Genomic DNA, 21,221 nt, shown 5'->3' on the forward strand with positions numbered 1-21,221 from the left:
CATTGGTTCTCACAGGAGTTTGAGTATTGCATTATGTTGGAAGGAAAACTGTCCAAGCCATATCTCCTCAAATGTAATAGCATTGGCTTCAAATGTTTTAATTGTAGGTGTCAAACTGAAATGGCAGGAGAATTATCAAAGTGTATAGACCTCCCAAGTGGAGTTTGTTTTAGGAGTTGAGGATTGGTGTAATATTGTTAGGGGAAAACTAAATTAAGAAATGGAAAATATATGTACAAAATATTTATAAAAAAGAAACGTAACACTAACATTTAGAAAATCTAAATGTTTTCATATGGTAGAGGTCACATACAGTATTTTAAAAGTTAATACCAGACATGGGTACAATTTCACAGACGTTCTGTTTCCCTTTATAGCATGCTTAGCCCTTTTTGCCATCACTATTTAAGTACATAGTCAACCTTTCTCTACATTCCTCTCACATAAAAAGCTTTCTACAAAACACAAACCAAAAAATGATTAGAGAAACCTCCAAGACGACACACCTGACTGGTAAGGCCACTGGTTTTAAGTGGTTCTATGGACTGACTGGAGGACTACAGTGCATATTTCTCTTCTCTCGTTGGTATGCTCTACCATGTGTTTCCTTCCCTCCCTTTGCCATTCACACGTATACCACTCAGCACAAGGTGAACCATTCATATGTTGCAGAATGCTTCGTGGTTGTCTCATCAAGCCGGTCAGAAAGTTGCTGAACTGGGAGGAGAATATCAACATTACCCATGATAGTCCTGAAAATAACAATGGTGACCTTTTACAGTTGCAAAGAGAGGGATTGGAGGAGGACAGTATGTAGTGTCAAAAGAGCCTAAAGAATTGAGCTAATGCACTGCCGGAGACAATTGGAAACCTAAAGGAATAGGAACACAGAGATCCACTCAACTTCTGCCAATCAGTCAAAATCCTACCATGTCCTACACTGAGGATGATCTCAGGTTCTAGCTACAAGAAGAAGAGGGAGGATGTATGATGAAGAATAAGGAGTTGGGTGGAGTTTAGGAGAAAATAGATGGCATCTGAGGATAAAGCTATGGTAAATGTACTGGTAGCTAAATAACCAGGCAGTCTCCTTTAGCGTGGGTCGTACATGTTGGCCAGTTTCTTAAAGCGTGGTCCCCAGTCGTTGAGGTAGTCATAGTCCTGGTCGCCGTCTGAGCTGGCTGAGGCGATGGAGCTCAGGCTGCCTGCCAGGGAGCCATCACCCTCGTAGTCATAGATCAGAGCTGTGTCGTAGGGAGGGATGTTGGGGTCATGGTCTGCTGCCTCCAGGCCCTGTGGAGACACAAATAGACAAGAAATACATTTGTTTCTCTCTGGGGATTTGGACCGTTCTTATTTCAACGGACTAAAACAATAGGCCAGGGCCATGATGGAATCCTTTCTCACATCATTGATGAAGTCCTCAATGTCAGTGGGGTCCGCTGGGGGTTTCCGTGGATACGAGGGGGAGGGCAGGTTGTCTGGGTAGTCTTTCCTGAGTGGCTGCTTTCCCCTGGGGATGCCAGAGACGGGAGGGTAGTAGGATATTGGGAGTGGTCCCACATCCGTTGGGTTCCTCAGTAGGTCAATGTTGAAGGCATTCTAGTGAGAGTAAAGGATGAGGAATATGAAGTGTCTATAGGACAAGAGAGGCGATGTTGTCACCAGATAACTTGGTTCTGCCAGCTGTAACGTGTTATAATGTCTGACCTCATCCTCCTCTCCACCACCCTGCTCGTCATAGTTCAGGACGTTGTCACGGATGTCTTCGTCTGAATCCCCCACCAACAGCCCTTCTCCTTTCTTCATATGATGCCGTCTGCAGTTACCCACGGCTACAGCCAGGAGTAGCAACACTGAGAACACAGAGACCCATCTCACTGCACAGAAACATTTGGGGAAATGTGTGTGTTCATGTAGCGATGTGCTTTGTTCAGGTGTTGTGAGGGTTTACATGAGGTATAGCTTACACAGCAGGAGTGCGATGCTGGCCATGATGACCAGTAAGGCGATGAAGCTGACACCAACTCGTGTTCCGAATATGGCAGCAGCTTCGGTCTTGCATTCACTGTCTTTCCCACACGGACACACAGTCACATTGACCTGAGCATATGCACTGAGACTTGGGGTCCCAGAGTCAGTCACCAACACAGTGACAGCATATTCCCCTGTCTCCAGCTCTACCAGGGGTCGCAGCACTGCATGAGTCTCTGAGAGAGAGAGAGAGAGAGAGAGAGAGAGAGAGAGAGAGAGAGAGAGAGAGAGAGAGTGGCACAAACACAGATAGAGGGAGTTGGAATGAGAAGACATAACATATGTCTTGGACGATAAGGAGTATCTAATTCTGTCTTTACCATTGACCTGTATGATGGTCCAGTTGGCAGACACATTAATGTCTTGCAGGTGGAAGGTGAAGGGTTCTGCGTGAGGGGGCAGGTCCTCATCCACAGCAGTCAGGAACAGACCAGATGTCTCCCGGCCTGACTCGCTGCACACCGTCCCCATCAGGGGGAACAGCTGAGGGAAGAAGTCATTGGTCTCCCGCAACGTGATCATCAGAGACGCTGTGGTCGAGATTCCACCAGCATCTAGGAGGAAAGGACATCATTATTCACTGTCACTTCCTGCTTGACCTCATGTCTCCAGTTACGTGAGGTGAAGCAGTGGCTAACTCGGGATACTCACCTGTGTCTGTGACTCTGATGACTGCATTGTAAATGTTGTTCTTGACGTGAGGGGAGCGGACATTGAACGGTTTCCTGGCTGTGATTTCTCCAGTCTCGTGATTGATTATAAGCCATCCCTCAGGATCTCTGAGTATGTCATACCTGATGGAAATGACAGTAATGTTTTAGTTTCCTTAAAGACAGAGAACGTATATTCTTATATATTCAGTGTAAACACAAATGAAAGAGTTCTCCAGTGCACCAATCTTACTTGAGTTTTGCATTATCGGGATCGTAGGCGATGTTACTGGCCAGCACGGTGCCAGGGTCCACAGACTCAGGAACCAAGATCTCTATGGGGTCTTTAATAAAGCGTGGGGCCTCGTTCTCATTCACCACGGTCACCACCACTGTGGCACTGCTTACAGGGTTCTTGGGGGCCTTGATGCTGAGAGGGTTCACATTCTCCACTGTCAGAGTCAGAGTATACACCTCTTGGGACTCGTAGTCCAGAGCCTGCAATAGCAAACAAAAAAGCAGAGGTTTTGAAAGACAACTTGGATAGTTAGTCACCACTAGATGGGGTAACAGTGTCATGTATCAAGGACTGGCTCTGACTGTGTGTGAACACATGCTCTATACTCTATATAGGCTTTATATAAACTGGATTAACTGATTGTCATGTTTGTCATTCTAACATGGAGCCAGAATGTCCCCCACACATTCCCTCCCGTCCTGCCGGATGGAGAATAACTTACCTTCACCACTGACAGAATACCCTCGTTGGTCACAGGGTCTGTGCGAATGGCAAAGTTCCTAGAGGGGTTGCCCTTGGCGATGGTGTATTTTGTCTCCCAGTTTCCTGTCCCTGGCTCATCATTGTCTGTGGCGTTGACCCAGCCAATCACAAAGTCTATTTTGTTCTCCACAGCTGACATAGTGTACTGTATTCAGGAAACAGAGACACGACGCAGTTGTGTTGTGTTTACTTTATATAAACACATGTGAATGTGCATGTCTATATTTTGAAGCTGGCCTGAGTGATGTGTCCATATTGTTTATATCATCTGATAAAAGGCAATTGATGGAAGGGAGCTAACAGTTTCCTGAGAGATTAAACAGTTAAACTCACCTGGTCTGGGGAGAATCGTGGGGGGTTGTTGTTGATGTCAGTCACATGTATGACTGCATTCGCAAGACTGGTTAACCCCATGCCTGACATGTCAGCAACCTGCAGTTTCAACCTAAAGCCTTTAACCACCTGTAAGGAATGCACAGACGTTCACAGTCATTTATGGCACATACGGCATATTATTTTACGTGAATTAGTTTTTCCTTTCAAACACCTTTCAAAATATTGTGCTTCTGTTGAACCAGAAAGGGCATGACCTAAATAATGGGTCAATGAAAAGACAAAGGAAGAGCCCCTACCTCCCAGTCTAGACCCACGTCTCGTGTGTAAATGGCCCCTGTCTCGTTGTTGATGCCAAACATGGTCTTGTTGATGCGGAGAAGCGGGATGCTCTCCTGGCCAATGATGGAGTAGCTCAGGATAGCGTTGTCTGTGGTTGGGTCGTCAGCATCAGTCGCAGTCACAGACATCACAGATGTGCCTGTTAAAACAACAACAATCACTCTCTCAGTTCACTACCCAATCAGTTGGCATTTTGTGTACCGACTGCGTGTTCACCCACAGCGTGTGTAGGTGATGCATCTGTTTACCTGGTACGGAGAATTCATAAACGGATCCAGCAAACTCTTTCTGGGAGAAGTTGGGCCGGTTATCATTTTGATCCAGCACTACGATCTCAATGGTGGAGGGATTCTCCAGTCTCTCTCCACTGGGCGACAGGGCAAAGGCTTTCAGCTGCCGAGAACAGAAACAGGACATTACTCTTATGTTTCTCCACATCCTCTTTTCATTCAGAGTGTTTGCTGTTCTTACACAATTCTCAGCTTATTGACTGTGATTGATTTGCGTCTATATTCAGCTGCTCATGTAGACCTGCGAAGAAAACAACCCACTACAGTAACATGCTTCCCTTCTCACTCAACCAAGACAGTCAATTTAACAAAATCGCATTGGTAGACTTTCAGTTGAAAAACATTGGATGACATGCTAACATTGAATAACATGCTATTATGTCATGTGACATTCCTTGTTACCCAAACACAAGAAGGGTTCTGGCTGACCTGCAGTGACATAGTATAATTTATGGGTCAAAGGCAATAGTGCTAATGTCTCTCCTGTGAGTTGTACCGTGAAGCTTCTGTATTTCTCTCTGTCCAGGGGAATCATGCTCCTGATCCAGCCTGTTTTATCGTCTATCTCAAACAGGTCCTTAGGGTCCTGGTCAACCCCTGGTCCTTCCAGCTTGTAGATCACTTCTCCAGTGAAAATCTTGTCTGATTTGATCTGGAGAAACAAACAACACAGGAGGATGGCTGGGTGAGAATCTCATTGGAAGAGTGAGAGGAGAGTGAACTGAACAGAACAGCACATAGAGTACCAGGTGTGAATGTGGTCACTGATAGGAACAGGGAGGGAGAGCAACAGCACATAACTGGTTAGTGGTTGTAGAGGTCAGAGAGGCCAGCGTGGCTCTTTCATGCTCAGTTTAAATGGCTGTCTGTCCGGACAATAGCCATGTTCACTTTAGTCTGAGAGCAGTAGGTTGTCTTGATCACACGTGACTGATCTTACATACCATGTTTGGTAAGATCAATTTCACTGGACCAAAAAGTGTCAGTGTTACCCTAACATTTACGTTGTAGTCACTTAGCCAACACTCTCATCAGTTAATGTGTACAATATAGAGGCCCTAACATCAGTATAGATGAGATGACGTGATTCAGTACCTGGACCAGGTTTTCAGGGACTTGCTTGCTGTTCTCCAGTACCCTGATTGGAGGGATGATCCAGTCCCGCTTCACCCTGCTCAGACCCCCACTGCTCCTCTGTCTCCATGGATACAGGGCCGCTGGGTTCAGGTCCTCCCTGCCCGCTTGGCCACTGCTCCCGACCTGGGGGCAACAGAATGGGATTCATTTTAAGAGACCATTTAGAGGCTCTGAGTGAGGGCCATACATTTCTGGGTGAATGAAGTCGTTTAAATCATGATTCACATTCTTCATGTCAAAGGAGTACAGAACCCAAATACATTTGTATATTTTTGGTAGTCGTGTTGTGGCTACTAATATCAGTTGGTGAGGGATGCAGCAGCTGGCCTCTTTCTGCGGCCTGGTGGTGGTTGAATGGTGACCCCCCCCCCTGCCCCGTCCCTAAAGTGAGTGAGGGGGTGGAGAGGCATGGGTTCAGGTTTCACACACTACATCTCCAGCGCTTAATTTGTAAATTGGGAGGTGCTGGAAACAAAAAGTGAAGAGACGGGAGGGAGACATACACTGAGTATACCAAACATTAGGAACACATCCCACAGGGATACTGGCCCATGTTGACTGTAATGCTTTCCACAGTTGTGTCAAGTTGTCTGGATGTCCTTTGGGTGGTGCACCATTTTTGATACACACGGGAAACTGTTGAGCGTGAAAAACCCAGCAGTGTTGCAGTTCTTGACACAAACCGGTTTCTCCTGGCACCTACTATCCAGCCTGGTCTCGTAGACTAAGTAAATGTAAATCCTGGACGCTCAAATTAGTATGATGTGTTACGTTTGGCAGATAGTTACTTAAGGCAAAAACAAAAGTAGGGTGGTTGGAACAACCTTAGCATTTTAGCAACTTTTCAACTACTTACTATTTTTATCTTCTTTACAACTACTTAGCATGTTAGCTAACCCTTCCCCTAACCTTAACACTTTTAGTTATCCCTAACCCTAACATTAACCTAACTCCTAAACCTAACCCTAACATTAACCCCTAACCCTAACCCCTAGCCAATCTAATGTTAGTCAGCAAGCTAACATTGGCCACCTAGCTAGAATTTGTATATCATTATATCATATGTTTTGCAAATTTGTAGCATGTACAGTTGAAGTTTACATACACTCAGTTTTTCACAATTGTTGACATTTAGTCCTAGTAAAAAATGTCCTGTCTTAGGTCAGTTAGGATCACCACTTTATTTTAAGAACGTGAAATGTCAGGGTAATAGTTGAGAGAGTGATTTATTTCAGCTTTTATTTCATTCATCACATTCCCAGTTGGTCAGAAGGTTACATACACTCAATTAGTATTTGGTAGCATTGACTTTAAATTGTTTAACTTGGGTCAAACATTTCGGGTAGCCTTCCACAAGCTTCCCACAATAAGTTGGGTGAATTTTGGCCCATTCCTCCTGACAGAGGAGTGCACCAGTCCCTCCTGCAGCAAAACATCCCCACAACATGATGCTGCCACCCCCGTGCTTCACGGTTGGGATGGTGTTCTTCGGCTTGCAAGCCTCTCCCTTTTTCCTCCAAACATATCGATGGTCATTATTGCCAAACAGTTCTATTTTTGTTTCATCAGACCAGAGGACATTTCTCCAAAAAAGTATGAGCTTTGTCCCTATGTGCAGTTGCAAACCATAGTCTGGCTTTTTTTATGGCTGTTTTGGAGCAGTGGCTTCTACCTTGCTGAGCGACCTTTCAGGTTATGTCGATATAGCACTCGTTTTAATGTGGATATAGATACTTTTGTACCTGTTTCCTCCAGCATCTTCACAAGGTCTTTTGCTATTGTTCTGGAATTTAATTGCACTTTTCGCACCAAAGTACGTTCATCTCTAGGAGACAGAACGCGTCTCCTTCCTGAGCGGTATGACGTCTGCGTGGTCCCATGGTGTTTATACTTGCGTACTATTGTTTGTGCAGATGAACGTGGTACCTTCAGGCATTTGGAAATTGCTCCCAAGGTTGAACCAGACGTGTGAAGGTCTACATTTGTTTTCCTGAGGTCTTGGTGATTTATTTTGATTTTCCCATGATGTCAAGCAAAGAGGCACTGAGTTTGAAGGTTGGCCTTGAAATACGTCCACAGGTACACCTCCAATTGACTCAAATGATGTCAATTAGCCTATCAGAAGCTTCTAAAGCCATGACATCATTTTCTGGAATTTTTCAAGCTGTTTAAAGGCACAGACAACTTAGTGTATGTAAACTTCTGACACACTGGAATTGTGATAGAGAATTATAAGTGAAATAATCTGTCTGTAAACAATTGTTGGAAAAAATTATTGTGTCATGCACAAAGTAGATGTCCTAACTGACTTGCCAAAACTATACTTTGTTGACACGAAATGTGTGGAGTGGTTGAAAAACAAGATTAAATGACTCTAACCTAAGTGTACGTAAACTTCCAACTTCAACTGTAGTATGTTTTGCAAATTCATAACATATTGTAAGTTTTTAAAATTCACGTACAGAATAATACGAAATGGTCTTAGACCAGGTTGTACTACCATGCCCCATTCAAAAGCACTTAAATCTGCTATCTTCCCCATTCAGCCTTTGAATGGCACACACACAAGCCATGTCTCAAGGCTTAAAAATCCTTCTTTAACCTCTCTAACCTCTCCCCTTCACCCACACTGATTGGAGTGGATTTATTAAATGATATCAATAAGGGATCCATTCACCTGGATTCACCTGGTCAGTCTATCTCATTGAAAGATCAGGTGTTCTTAATGTTTTGTATACTCAGTGCATATTGTACACTTGAACAAAAATATAAACGCAACATGCAGCAATATCAAAGATGATACTGGATTACAATTCATATACGGAAATCAGTCAATTGAAATAAATTCATTAGGCCCTAATCTATGGATTTCACGTCTGAGAATACAGATACAGTATGCATATAGTGCCGTGAAAAAGTATTAGCCCCCTTTCTGATTTTCTGTACTTTTGTATATTTTTGATACTGTATGTTATCAGATCTTCAACCAAAACCTAATATTAGATAAAAGGATCCTGAGTTTATAAATAACCCCAAAAATATGATACTTATTTTATTTATTTAATTAACAGCTATGCAACACTCAATTGCCTGTGTGAAAAAGTAATTGCCCCCTTACACTAAATAACTGGATGTGCCACCTTTTAGCTGCAATCTCTGCAGCCAAACGCTTCCTGTAGTTGTTGATCAGTCTCTCACGTCGCTGTGGTGGACATTTTGCCCACTCTTCCATGCAGAACTGCTTTAACTAAGCGACAGAGTTTTCAAGCATATACTGCTTGTTTCAAGTCCTGCCACAACATCTCAATTGGGATTAGGTCTGGACTTTGACTAGGCATTTTACATTTACATTTAAGTCATTTAGCAGACGCTCTTATCCAGAGCGACTTACAAATTGGTGCATTCACCTTATGACATCCAGTGGAACAACCACTTTACAATAGTGCATCTAAATATTTTAAGGGGGGGTGAGAAGGATTACTTTATCCTATCCTAGGTATTCCTTAAAGAGGTGGGGTTTCAGGTGTCTCCGGAAGGTGGTGATTGACTCCGCTGTCCTGGCGTCGTGAGGGAGTTTGTTCCACCATTGGGGAGCCAGAGCAGCGAACAGTTTTGACTGAGCTGAGCGGGAACTGTACTTCCTCAGTGGTAGGGAGGCGAGCAGGCCAGAGGTGGATGAACGCAGTGCCCTTATTTGGGTGTAGGGCCTGATCAGAGCCTGGAGGTACTGAGGTGCCGTTCCCCTCACAGCTCCGTAGGCAAGCACCATGGTCTTGTAGCGGATGCGAGCTTCAACTGGAAGCCAGTGGAGAGAGCGGAGGAGCGGGGTGACGTGAGAGAACTTGGGAAGGTTGAACACTAGACGGGCTGCGGCGTTCTGGATGAGTTGTAGGGGTTTAATGGCACAGGCAGGGAGCCCAGCCAACAGCGAGTTGCAGTAATCCAGACGGGAGATGACAAGTGCCTGGATTAGGACCTGCGCCGCTTCCTGTGTGAGGCAGGGTCGTACTCTGCGGATGTTGTAGAGCATGAACCTACAGGAACGGGCCACCGCCTTGATGTTAGTTGAGAACGACAGTTTGTTGTCCAGGATCACGCCAAGGTTCTTAGCGCTCTGGGAGGAGGACACAATGGAGTTGTCAACCGTGATGGCGAGATCATGGAACGGGCAGTCCTTCCCCGGGAGGAAGAGCAGCTCCGTCTTGCCGAAGTTCAGCTTGAGGTGGTGATCCGTCATCCACACTGATATGTCTGCCAGACATGCAGAGATGCGATTCGCCACCTGGTCATCAGAAGGGGGAAAGGAGAAGATTAATTGTGTGTCGTCTGCATAGCAATGATAGGAGAGACCATGTGAGGTTATGACAGAGCCAAGTGACTTGGTGTATAGCGAGAATAGGAGAGGGCCTAGAACAGAGCCCTGGGGGACACCAGTGGTGAGAGCGCGTGGTGAGGAGACAGATTCTCGCCACGCCACCTGGTAGCAGCGACCTGTCAGGTAGGACGCAATCCAAGCGTGGGCCGCGCCGGAGATGCCCAACTCGGAGAGGGTGGAGAGGAGGATCTGATGGTTCACAGTATCGAAGGCAGCCGATAGGTCTAGAAGGATGAGAGCAGAGGAGAGAGAGTTAGCTTTAGCGGTGCGGAGCGCCTCCGTGATACAGAGAAGAGCAGTCTCAGTTGAATGACTATAGGCCATTCCTAAACCGTAAATTTGTTGCTTTTCAGCCATTTTCATGTAGAATTGATTGTATTTTGGATCGTTGTCTTCCTGTATGACCCAGCTGCGCTTCAGCTTCAGCTCACAACTGGATGGCCTAACATTCTCCTGTAGAATTACCTGATACAGAGCAGAATTCATGGTTCCTTCTATTAAGACAAGTCGTCCAGTACCTGAAGCAGCAAAGCATCCCCAAACCATCACACTACCACCACCATGCTGACCATTGGTATGAGGTTCTTACTGTGGAATGCAGTGTTTGGTTTTCACCAGACATAATGGGACCCATCTCATCCAAAAAGTTGACTCAAGTTTCCCAAAAAAGCATCTGGAAGCACCTGGATGATCATCAAGACTCTTGGAAGAATGTTCTATGGTCCGACGAGTCAAAAGTATAACATTTTGGACGACATGGGTCCCATCATCGCTGCCAAAAAAAACAATTACTCTCGTGTTCATTCTCATTCTCTATCACGCACGCTCTGCCTTTATCTCAAGCACACACTCAGACACACTCAGAAACACTCACACCAGCTGTCACCTATGGATTTAGTTCCCGTGATTTCCCACCCTCTCTCTTTCTCACACTTACAGACTCCCCTTTATGTTCAACTTTGCACCTGACTAGGGGTTGGGGGTCACCTTACGAATCCGCTCTGATGACAGAATTCCTCACACACACATTCAAACACACATTCCTTTAAGAAAGACACCACCTGTCATCACTCTTCAGAAGAAATATCTCAGCATTTAGTGGTAACAACACGATCACGGTCATTGGCAGTATTGTCTATATAAAAATCATCATAAACGATCATAAAGTCTGTAGTAACAACGTGTAATAACATGTTAACACAACTAAACAGAATATGGAACATTGACCATAGCCCATTCCTCACGTGACTCTTTCCATACATAAAGACACTGATATGCGGAATACATTATTAGATTGAATCACTATTGTATATTGGGACATGGTGGCCCTTCCCTGTCCCTTAGGCCTGGAGATATGACACACTGGCACCTTGTTACGCTGCTGTAGCGTACAGTCTGAGGAGAATTTCAACTATGTGCAGGCTGAGTTAGGAGCAGACTAATCTTAGAGTGCTCTATATTCCTGACCCCGACCCTAAGCCACTGGTGTAGTCCTCCCTACGCTCATACAGAGATGTTTACACTCACATACCAGTCTAGACAGCAAAGCCTTCTCACCTTCCACTACCGCTCTGATCACAGATCAGAGATCAAGCTACGGCCAGTCGGAGGCCAAAGGCCCTGTTCAATCAAAATCTGTAACTGGATGATGCGGTTAAGACTGAAACTACATTCCTGTTGAATTCCTGATTCAACCGCTCGACTCGGCAACTTGTGAATTCAAACAGGTTTTTTGGTGTTGTGGGGTTACTGGTTTTGATGGAATACAACAACAGCTCGGGAAGAATAACTCAAGTAAAATAATGGCCTGCTTACATTCTGAAGAGAATCAGTAAACAGACACAGTTATAATCATTGTGTTGATCTCCTGTGGTCTCAACTCCATCTGGGTGCCAAATAAAACCAGGAGGGCTCTGTAATGTCTTCATCTCTTTTCCAGTTCAGCAGTGACTGGGCTACACCTAGGAGTCATCTTACCAATTAGCACCAGTCACCTCTGACAGCTAGGGTGAAGGACAGCAGGCCTCCTCTTTCTTCTCACCAACATTAACTGTTTTAGGGACTTTTTCCCAGATACTTTTACACCTTGGCCTCTCACCCCGTGGCCAGAAGTTGCCTGGTGTCTCTTGGGGGTCAACACCCCCGTTAATACAGTGAGGTGTACTGCGCTCTGAAGTAGGTAAGTAGGACTGTGCTCTGAAGTAAGTAGGTAGGACTGCGCTCTGAAGTAGGTAGGTAGGACTGTGCTCTGAAGTAAGTAGGTAGGACTGCGCTCTGGAGTAAGTAGGTAGGACTGTGCTCTGGAGTAAGTAGGTAGGACTGCGCCCTGAAGTAGGTAGGTAGGACTATGCTCTGAAGTAAGTAGGTAGGACTGCGCTCTGAAGTAGGTAGGTAGGACTGCGCTCTGAAGTAGGTAGGTAGGACTGTGCTCTGAAGTAAGTAGGTAGGACTGCGCTCTGGAGTAGGTAGGTAGGACTGCGCTCTGAAGTAAGTAGGTAGGACTGCGCTCTGGAGTAGGTAGGTAGGACTGCGCTCTGAAGTAAGTAGGTGGGACTGCGCTCTGAAGTAAGTAGGTGGGACTGCGCTCTGAAGTAAGTGGGTGGGACTGCGCTCTGAAGTAGGTAGGTAGGACTGCGCTCTGGAGTAGGTAGGTAGGACTGCGCTCTGGAGTAGGTAGGTAGGACTGCGCTCTGGAGTAGGTAGGTAGGACTGCGCTCTGGAGTAGGTAGGTAGGACTGCGCTCTGAAGTAGGTAGGTAGGACTGCGCTCTGAAGTAGGTAGGTAGGACTGCGCTCTGAAGTAAGTAGGTAGGACTGCGCTCTAAAGTAGGTAGGTAGGACTGCGCTCTGAAGTAAGTAGGTAGGACTGCGCTCTGAAGTAGGTAGGTAGGACTGCGCTCTGAAGTAAGTAGGTAGGACTGCGCTCTGAAGTAGGTAGGTGGGACTGCGCTCTGAAGTAGGTAGGTAGGACTGCTCTCTGAAGTAAGTACGTAGGACTGCGCTCTGAAGTAAGTAGGTAGGACTGCGCTCTGAAGTAAGTAGGTAGGACTGCGCTCTGAAGTAAGTAGGTAGGACTGCGCTCTGAAGTAAGTAGGTAGGACTGCGCTCTAAAGTAGGTAGGTAGGACTGCGCTCTGAAGTAAGTAGGTAGGACTGCGCTCTGAAGTAAGTAGGTAGGACTGCGCTCTGAAGTAGGCAGGTAGGACTGCGCTCTGAAGTAGGTAGGTAGGACTGCGCTCTGAAGTAAGTAGGTAGGACTGCGCTCTGAAGTAGGTAGGTAGGACTGCGCTCTGAAGTAAGTAGGTAGGACTGCGCTCTGAAGTAGGTAGGTAGTAGGACTGCACTCTGAAGTAAGTAGGTAGGACTGCGCTCTGAAGTAGGTAGGTAGGACTGCGCTCTGAAGTAGGTAGGTAGGGTAAGGAATATTTTTCTATGAGTCTGCTGTTGACATAAAGTGTCTCGCGGTACCAAACCAGATCATACTTTATACACAACCTTTCAATTGTTTATTTGTGTTGATTTGCAGACTGGTTAATGACGCGGCCAAGAGGAGGGAATAAGCTGGCAAACGTATTGGGGAAGTTAAAGTATCAGAACAGATGTGTTATTGCGGTCAGCGTTGCTGATATCAAGGTCAACACCAAGCTTGATATACAACTATGCAGAGTATCTCAATAAATTGTATTTCAAAATCACTGTGTATTTCACAATCAAAACATACATGATCTTATTCGCGGTGTGTGATAACATTTACTGTCAAAAGGTTTGCGGCAACGTTTCCACGTATTAAGCGGCTGCTGTGACGAAAATACTGCTCAGACTGACCCCACACTGAGGAGCTGAAGCAGACTGTCATGGGTAGTGCCAGCAGCAAGGACCCTTGGCAACTCTCTCGGTTGTCTCTAAAAATAGCTTTGAAAGTGTGCCAATCTCTCATTTAGATCCTGCATTTTGTGAATGAAACTTAGCTGCTAAGAGACCAACATCTGTCCCATGGAGTGGACAATGATTTACTGAAGCTTGGTAGATAGAACATTATGCCATTGTCTACTATAGTATCCAAGGATGAAATGATTCAAATTCATGCTGTTGAGTCAAGGATGCTCAGTCAGGGGAGGAATTTCAAATGATAAACAATAACAAAAAACAAGTGCCTTGAAAATGAGAGAGAAAAAAGAGTTACACACACACACACACACACACACACACACACACACACACACACACACACACACACACACACACACACACACACACACACACACACACACACACACACACACACACACACACACACACACACACACACACACACACACACACACACACACACACACACACACACATGGGTATGACATGGTGGGGGAGCATGACTGATACCCTTCCCTTATATCTTCAGAGCTGTTACAAGCTTGCACCAACTGTATGAGGTATGTCATGAGAGTAGTAACTTTGTTTGAAATATGTGTATTTGTGGTTTACAGTAGTAGCTGCTGTGTGATAAAACAACTATTTTAGCTTAATTCACTCCATTTACCGCAGCTGGTCATAGGGTCGTAGTCAGTGCAAGAGACACAGATATTTACCGTCACTAATACATATCTAGAAAGAAACATAAGGCTTTTAGAATTACAGTATGCTCTCGCTAGAGTTCCAATTCTATGTCTGCTTTGTTACGGATTCGAACAGTAAGTCATAACTTTAGAGACTTGCCTCTCAAAAATAGAATATAAAATAGACCACTGAGTCAGCCATGTGCTAGCTGAGTGGAGGTACAGTCTGTGTATGTGAACTGGCCAGAGTGCCACAGCATGAGCAGGAGGGGAAGAGGGAGAGAATGCAGGCAGCATGCCTGACAATCCCTCTGGTCATGGGGTGGAGGGTCAGACAGGTGCCCCTGTTCCCCTCATGTTCCCCCTCCGTCACTGTTCCAAAGGCTCATTCATTGTCTTGTAATGAGCAGCTATCTAACTCGCTTCCCAACCCCTCAGCTATGGCTTCTTGGGCCTCCTATTTTGGGGGTACGAGCCAGGGTTTCACAAAAGCAGATGTCTGAGCTTCATGAATGCTGACCTAGTGGGGACGACGAGAGTTACTTAGGACTCCGCTCCCAGAGTGTGGGAGTGAAAATAGCACTTGTTAATTTAGAGTGGAATTTTATTAAAACCTGAGGGAGGTTGTACCAGGACCAAAACCACTTCCTCAGCTCATGGTGTCACCTTTATTTCTTTCTCCTGGCTCAGGAGTCTTCCCACCACCACCTTTACCACCACCACCCTCACCACCACTCCTACCACCACCACAACCATCCCTACCACCACCCTTACCACCATCCACCCCTACCACCACCACCTCCACCACTACCCCTTCTTCGCTCCAGGGTCAGTCCTCTTTCAGCGGGTCATGATAGAAGTCCAAGGAGAGACCATTACTGGCCCATTAACACTGCTGTTTTTGTTCCGTCAGCCTTGTCTGCCACTGCCATTCCCTTATCTCATTCGAAAGAAAATACATTACCTTTTGTGTCAGAGAGAAAACATCCTTTGATGCAAGGCATCAGGTGCTCTGAATGAGATGGGATAACAAGTGTCCCATTTCAAAAATGTATTTTCCTGTTCCTTTCCATGTAATGTTTGTCACATCTGTTGTGAATGGAACATGAACACAAAGACTAAATGGAACCTGTTTTCTAACAACATGAAGAGAGAGACCCTATCCTTTGAAGGGTTACTAATTGGTCAATGACTCAGCTGGTGAAAATGGAGGTAACACCAAAGCCTGTTACAACATTGTCTCTTTCCTAATTTGTCTTTCCTTCATCTTCGTGTACTTTCTCCTCACCTCACATTGGAGGGGAAGATCCAAGGCCTCTCCACTCAGATCTTTGAGAAAGAGGTGAGGAGAGTGGATGCCAGCAATCAAGGAAATATGAATTGGGAAAGAGCCATTGGGAAAGATAATCTCTGGTAACAGTGCACTGGCATGGTGGTTTTAATGTTGTGTCTGCCCCTGTAGTGGAGGCCCTTCCTGTTCCTGAAACCCAAGTCTGTGTAAAACAGAAAGCATCCACACAGACAGAACAGGCCTGTGATTCAGACACTGAGCAGCTGTACTGAGTGATTTCTTCCAATGAGCATGAACTCAGCACCGGCTGCTGCTTTATGGACGGATTTGTCCCTGATTTCATGGTTTAGGGAGTGGCCGACTCCTCTTTCCGCTGCGGGGATTACTGAGCAGGACAAATGGCATCAAGTACGCATCTGGGAACAGCTGCTGGCCAACATGACCGTCTCTATGAACAGAGCCCATGCTCTGTAGGCAACACAACCCTCTTTCAGTCCAAGGGATATTCTCAAAAACAACACAGCCTTTCTCCCATTGGGGTAGGTGTTTATGAAATCTCGCCAGCCACTTTCCACTCACTGGGTTGTAACACCTCAAACTCACATAGGTTAAACTTACACACAGAGCTAAAATAGTTATCTGATGTGCTAGCACAGACTGGAATATGTTCAGGGATTCTTCTGATGGCATTGAGGAGTACACCACATCAGTCATTGGCTTCATCAATAAGTGCATCGAAGACATTGTCCCCACAGTGACCGTACGTACATACCCCAACCAGAAGTCATGGATTACAGGCTACATCCACACAGAGCTAAAGGCTAGAGCTGCAGCTTTCAAGGAGCGGGACTTTAACACGGAAGCTTATAAGAAATCCCGCTATGCCCTCCGACGATCCATCAGCAAATAAAACTGAAACATGCATGAGAGCACCAGCTGTTCTGGACGATAGTGTGATCACTCTCTCCGCAGCCAATGTGAGTAAAACCTTTAAACAGGTCAACATTTACAAGGCCGCAGGGCCAGACTGATTACAAGGACGTATACTGTGAGCATGCACTGACCAACTGGCAAGTGTCTTCACTGACATTTTCAACCTCTCCCTGTCCAAGTCTGTAATACCAACATGTTTTAAGCAGACCACCATAGTCCCTGTGCCCAAGAACACTAAAGTAACCTGCCTAAACAACTACCGACCCATAGCACTCACGTCTGTAGCCATGAAGTGCTTTGAAAGGCTGGTCATGGCGCACATCAACACCATTATTCCATAGACCCTAGACCCACTCCATTTTGCATACCGCCCTAACAGATCCACAGATGATGTAATCTCTATTGCATTCCACACTGCCCATTCCCATCTGTACAAAAGGAACACCTATGTGAGAATGCTATTCACTGACTACAGCTCAGCGTTCAACACCATAGTGCCCTCAAAGCTCATTAACAAGCTGAGGACCCTGGGACTAAACACCTCCCTCTACAACTGGATCCTGGACTTCCTGACTGGCCGCCCCCAGGTGGTAAGGGTAGGTAACAACACATCTGCCACGCTGATCCTCAACACAGGGGCCCCTCAGGGGTGCGTGCTCAGTCCCCTCTTATACTCCCTGTTTACTCATGACTACACGGCCAGGCACGACTCCAACACCATCATTAAGTTTGCCGATGACACAACAGTGGTAGGCCTGATCAACGACGAGACAGCCTATAAGGAGGAGGTCAGAGACCTGGTCATGTGGTGCCAGGACAACAACCTCTCCCTCAACATGATCAAGACAAAGGAGATGATTGTGGACTACAGGAAAAGGAGGACCGAGCACACCCCCATTCTCATCGATGGGGCTGTAGTGGAGCAGGTTGAGAGCTTCAAGTTCCTTGGTGTCCAGATTCAAGTTGTCCAACAAACTAACATGGTCAAAGCACACCAAGACAGTTGTGAAGAGGGCACGACAAAACCTATTCCCCCTCACGAGACTGAAAAGATTTGGCATGGGTCGTCAGATCTTCAAAAGGTTCTACAGCAGCACCATCGAGAGCACTGGTTGCATCACTGCCTGGTATGGCAACTGCTCAGCCTCCGATGCAAGGCACTACAGAGGGTAGTGTGTACAGCCCAGTACATCACTGGGGCCAAGTTTCCTGCCATCCAGGACCTCTATACCAGGCGGTGTCAGAGGAAGGCCCTAAAAATGCTCAAAGTCTACAGCCGCTGTAGTCATAGACTGTTCTCTCTGCTACCGCACGGCAAGCAGTACCGGTGTGCCAAGTCTAGGTCCAAGAGGCTTCTAAACAGCTTCTATCCCCAAGCCATAAGACTCCTGAACATCTAATCAAATGGCTACCTAGACTATTTTCATTGCCCACCCCCTCTTTTACACTGCTGCTACTCTCTGTTATGCATAGTCACTTTAATAACTCTACCTACATGTACATATTATCTCAATTACCTCGACTAACCATACTGACCCTGTACCGGTACCCCCTGTACATAGTCTCATTATTGTTATTGTACTGCTGCTCTTTAATTACGTGTTCCTTTAATTTCTTATTCGTATTTTTTAAACTGCATTGTTGGTTAGGTGCTTGTAAGTGAGCATTTCACTATTGTATTTGACGCATGCGACTAATTAAATGTGATTTGAAGTGTATGGGATAATCCAAATCATATGTATGTATGGGCCTTCAAGTGTAGAGTGGGCATTGGGCTATATTCTATTGTCTATGGTCCCGGTGTTCATGTTCTTTGGTATGTGTTTGTATTTAAAGTGTATTACTTTCAGATTACACATTTTGTGATGCAAGCTAAGCCCCATAGGTTGCGTCACCACATACCTGTTCCTCTAAATCACAGTAAGACACATGGCCGAGGGCTGGCGGCAAACTGTGACTGACTGGCTGTTTCAATGATCTATTACGACCATCTTCTACAGCTGATGTCGTTTACCATGTGGTTCTCGAATTGGATACACTAATAAAGAAAATGTGACTCAGATAGTTGCCCTTACCCATTTTTTTAGAACTATGTCATTATAAAAATATACAGTAGGCAACACACTTTGCCATCATCAATTCAAAGCCATTGCTGCTTTAAAAAAAATTGAAATCTTGCTATCCATACTTTTGGAAATGAATTAGCTGCAAACCTGCAACATCCATAATGATTTCAGGCCATTCCACAGAAGAGGTTACTGAGGGCCAGTTGTCTAAGTCTCCAACCTGGGCTCCATTACATGTATAAACAGCCCTAGTGACTGAATGAGTTTTGAAGTTATGTTAGTAAAATGTCTGTTTACAATGTCATCCATTCTGTGTCTTATAATGGTGTTGATGACAAGCCTGCTAACATTTGAGCCCCAATTTCCGCCTGATGTATAAAACATCAGCATTCGTTGGTCATTTACAAGAGTATTCATCATCTGATCTACAACGGTTCTGAAATGTTTAGATTAGCCAATAGCCACGTTCACCTCTTCACATGATGTTTATCACTTGCATTGATGAAAATCAGTTTGTTATGTTAAACATAGCATATTTCATCAATTCAAACATAAACCATAGATTGACTAAATAAACAGCTAAAAGTGTGTCCCACCACAGCTAACCCCTAACTCCTGCACTGTGGAAATATAGAACAAACACAGCTAAGATGACTTAAATCACATTTAAACTGCTTTAAATAACACATATACATCAAAGTAAAAGTTTTGACAAGCATACTGTGAGAAAATACCAAATGTATCCCTTTGTAGCTCAGTTGGTAGAGCATGGCGCTTGTCACGCCACTGTAGTGGGTTCGATTCCCAGGACCAGCCATATGTCAAATGTATGCACGGATGACTGTAAGTCGCTTTGGATAAAAGTGTCTTCTAAAAGGCATAATATATTATAGCCTGAAGTTGAAATGGTTCCAATTCTGTGTGATTTAAGAAAGTGTAGGGCATGAAGTCTATAGAGTGGCACCACAGTACTCAAAGTAGTATGATATTTCCTACCTGACCAAGGCCAGCCACCAGCACACACAGCACTGCCAACCCCCTTGATGCCATCTCCTGTGCCAACATGTGATCTTCTCAACGAACTCCAACACGTACTGTACCCAATGACCACGGTGGATCCTCTTTCTCAAACCAGTTTTAAGAGAAGCTCAGGGTTCCTGACAGTACTGGGCAATGGAACCAAATGTCTCAAATCCAAACCCCCTGTGTGTCTCTCTCCCTCTCTTTCTCTGGGCAGTGAGTGCAGAGGCGATTGAGTGACAGCACATGTGCATGGGAGGGCTGAAGTCTGAAATTCTAACCCCTTAGCCCTCTGAGTCTCCAACTGGGACACACCCCAGCTATGGGCAGGGAAATAGGGGGGGGGGTCACTGGATGCAGAGAGAGAGATAGGGAGAGAGAAAAGGCGAGAGAGAGAAAGATGGATATATAGAGAGGATTGAGATAGCAAGAAAGAGAGACAGACAGAGAGAAAGAAAATGTAAAGAGAGGGACAGAGGGAAGAGTAAAGGAGAGATGGAAAGAAACATAAAGGTAGAAAGAGAGCGAGATAGTGAGGGAACGAGAGAGAAAGAGGAAAATAAAGGAGTGTGGAGAGGAGAGCAGAAGAGCAGCTGGTGGCTGTACTGTGTGGAGAGAGCCCTGGGGAAGGTCAGTCCTCAGCAGCAGTGTTCAGTCGGTCACTGCTCTGCTCTGGCCGGCCTGCTGTCCCTGACCCTGGACCACACAGCCCAGGAGGAGCCTCTACTGTATGTACACACTCGCACTCAACACTGCACTCACCCTCAATGTACTAATACAATATTCATTGTCGCAAACAGAACACATGTCCAAAACTACGTCATCTGACAATTCCCTAAATTCAGTTAGTGAAGGTCCTCTCTCTACAGTTCTGAACAGGTCATTTGCTTTTCACTAACTCTGGCACATACACAAGCCTGTTGCCCAGTTGGAGGTAATTACATGCGCTAAGGGTGCATATGGAACCTTTACTGCCCATGCAGTTCTGTTATGTGTATGTTGGGTCCTCAGAAATACAGACCATTTTCCCAACACCCTTTCATCTTCAGCTGTTTGGAACCATGTCAAAACAGCGGGTGAAGAAGATCTTACTGCTCTCTGTGCATTATAGTATGGCACTTCTTTTAAGGCAGTGGGGAATCTTTCAATGTGCTGTATCTCTCAAAATGCATCCTTGAAGGGTGCCTGACTCTGCTGTTGTGAGGAGTCTTTAAAGAGCAGAGAGGAGGAGGTAGTGTTAAGTTTGTGGAGATGTGGAGCTAGGCCTCTCACCCAGTCCAGACTGTTGGTTTTCTCCTCAGAGAGTGCTGCTCACTTACTGATCTCTGTTTTTCACCCTCTGTGCTGACTGCTGATTGATATGAGGCGGCCAGAGGTGAGGAGAGGGGAGATTGAGGGGAGAACGGGGAAGCCGCGGA

General features: G+C 45.5%; 1 protein-coding gene across 1 annotated transcript; it reads right to left on the bottom strand.

Annotated features, from left to right (window-relative positions):
- Positions 1–230: 230 nt before the first annotated feature.
- Positions 231–20,067, bottom strand: LOC124033145 (cadherin-15-like). Its single transcript, XM_046345104.1, has 14 exons — positions 19,780–20,067; positions 5,526–5,690; positions 4,927–5,082; positions 4,389–4,533; positions 4,098–4,279; positions 3,799–3,927; positions 3,425–3,610; positions 2,938–3,182; positions 2,686–2,828; positions 2,355–2,588; positions 1,971–2,210; positions 1,711–1,856; positions 1,408–1,602; positions 231–1,293 (listed from the first exon to the last, which is right to left on the bottom strand). Exons 1-14 carry the CDS (start codon positions 19,846–19,848, stop codon positions 1,093–1,095), a joined length of 2,436 nt encoding a protein of 811 aa, XP_046201060.1. The 5' UTR covers positions 19,849–20,067; the 3' UTR covers positions 231–1,092.
- Between the last annotated feature and the right edge of the window lie 1,154 nt (positions 20,068–21,221).

Source organism: Oncorhynchus gorbuscha, linkage group LG04 (genome assembly GCF_021184085.1).
Source record: "Oncorhynchus gorbuscha isolate QuinsamMale2020 ecotype Even-year linkage group LG04, OgorEven_v1.0, whole genome shotgun sequence".
Lineage (NCBI taxonomy): Eukaryota > Metazoa > Chordata > Actinopteri > Salmoniformes > Salmonidae > Oncorhynchus > Oncorhynchus gorbuscha.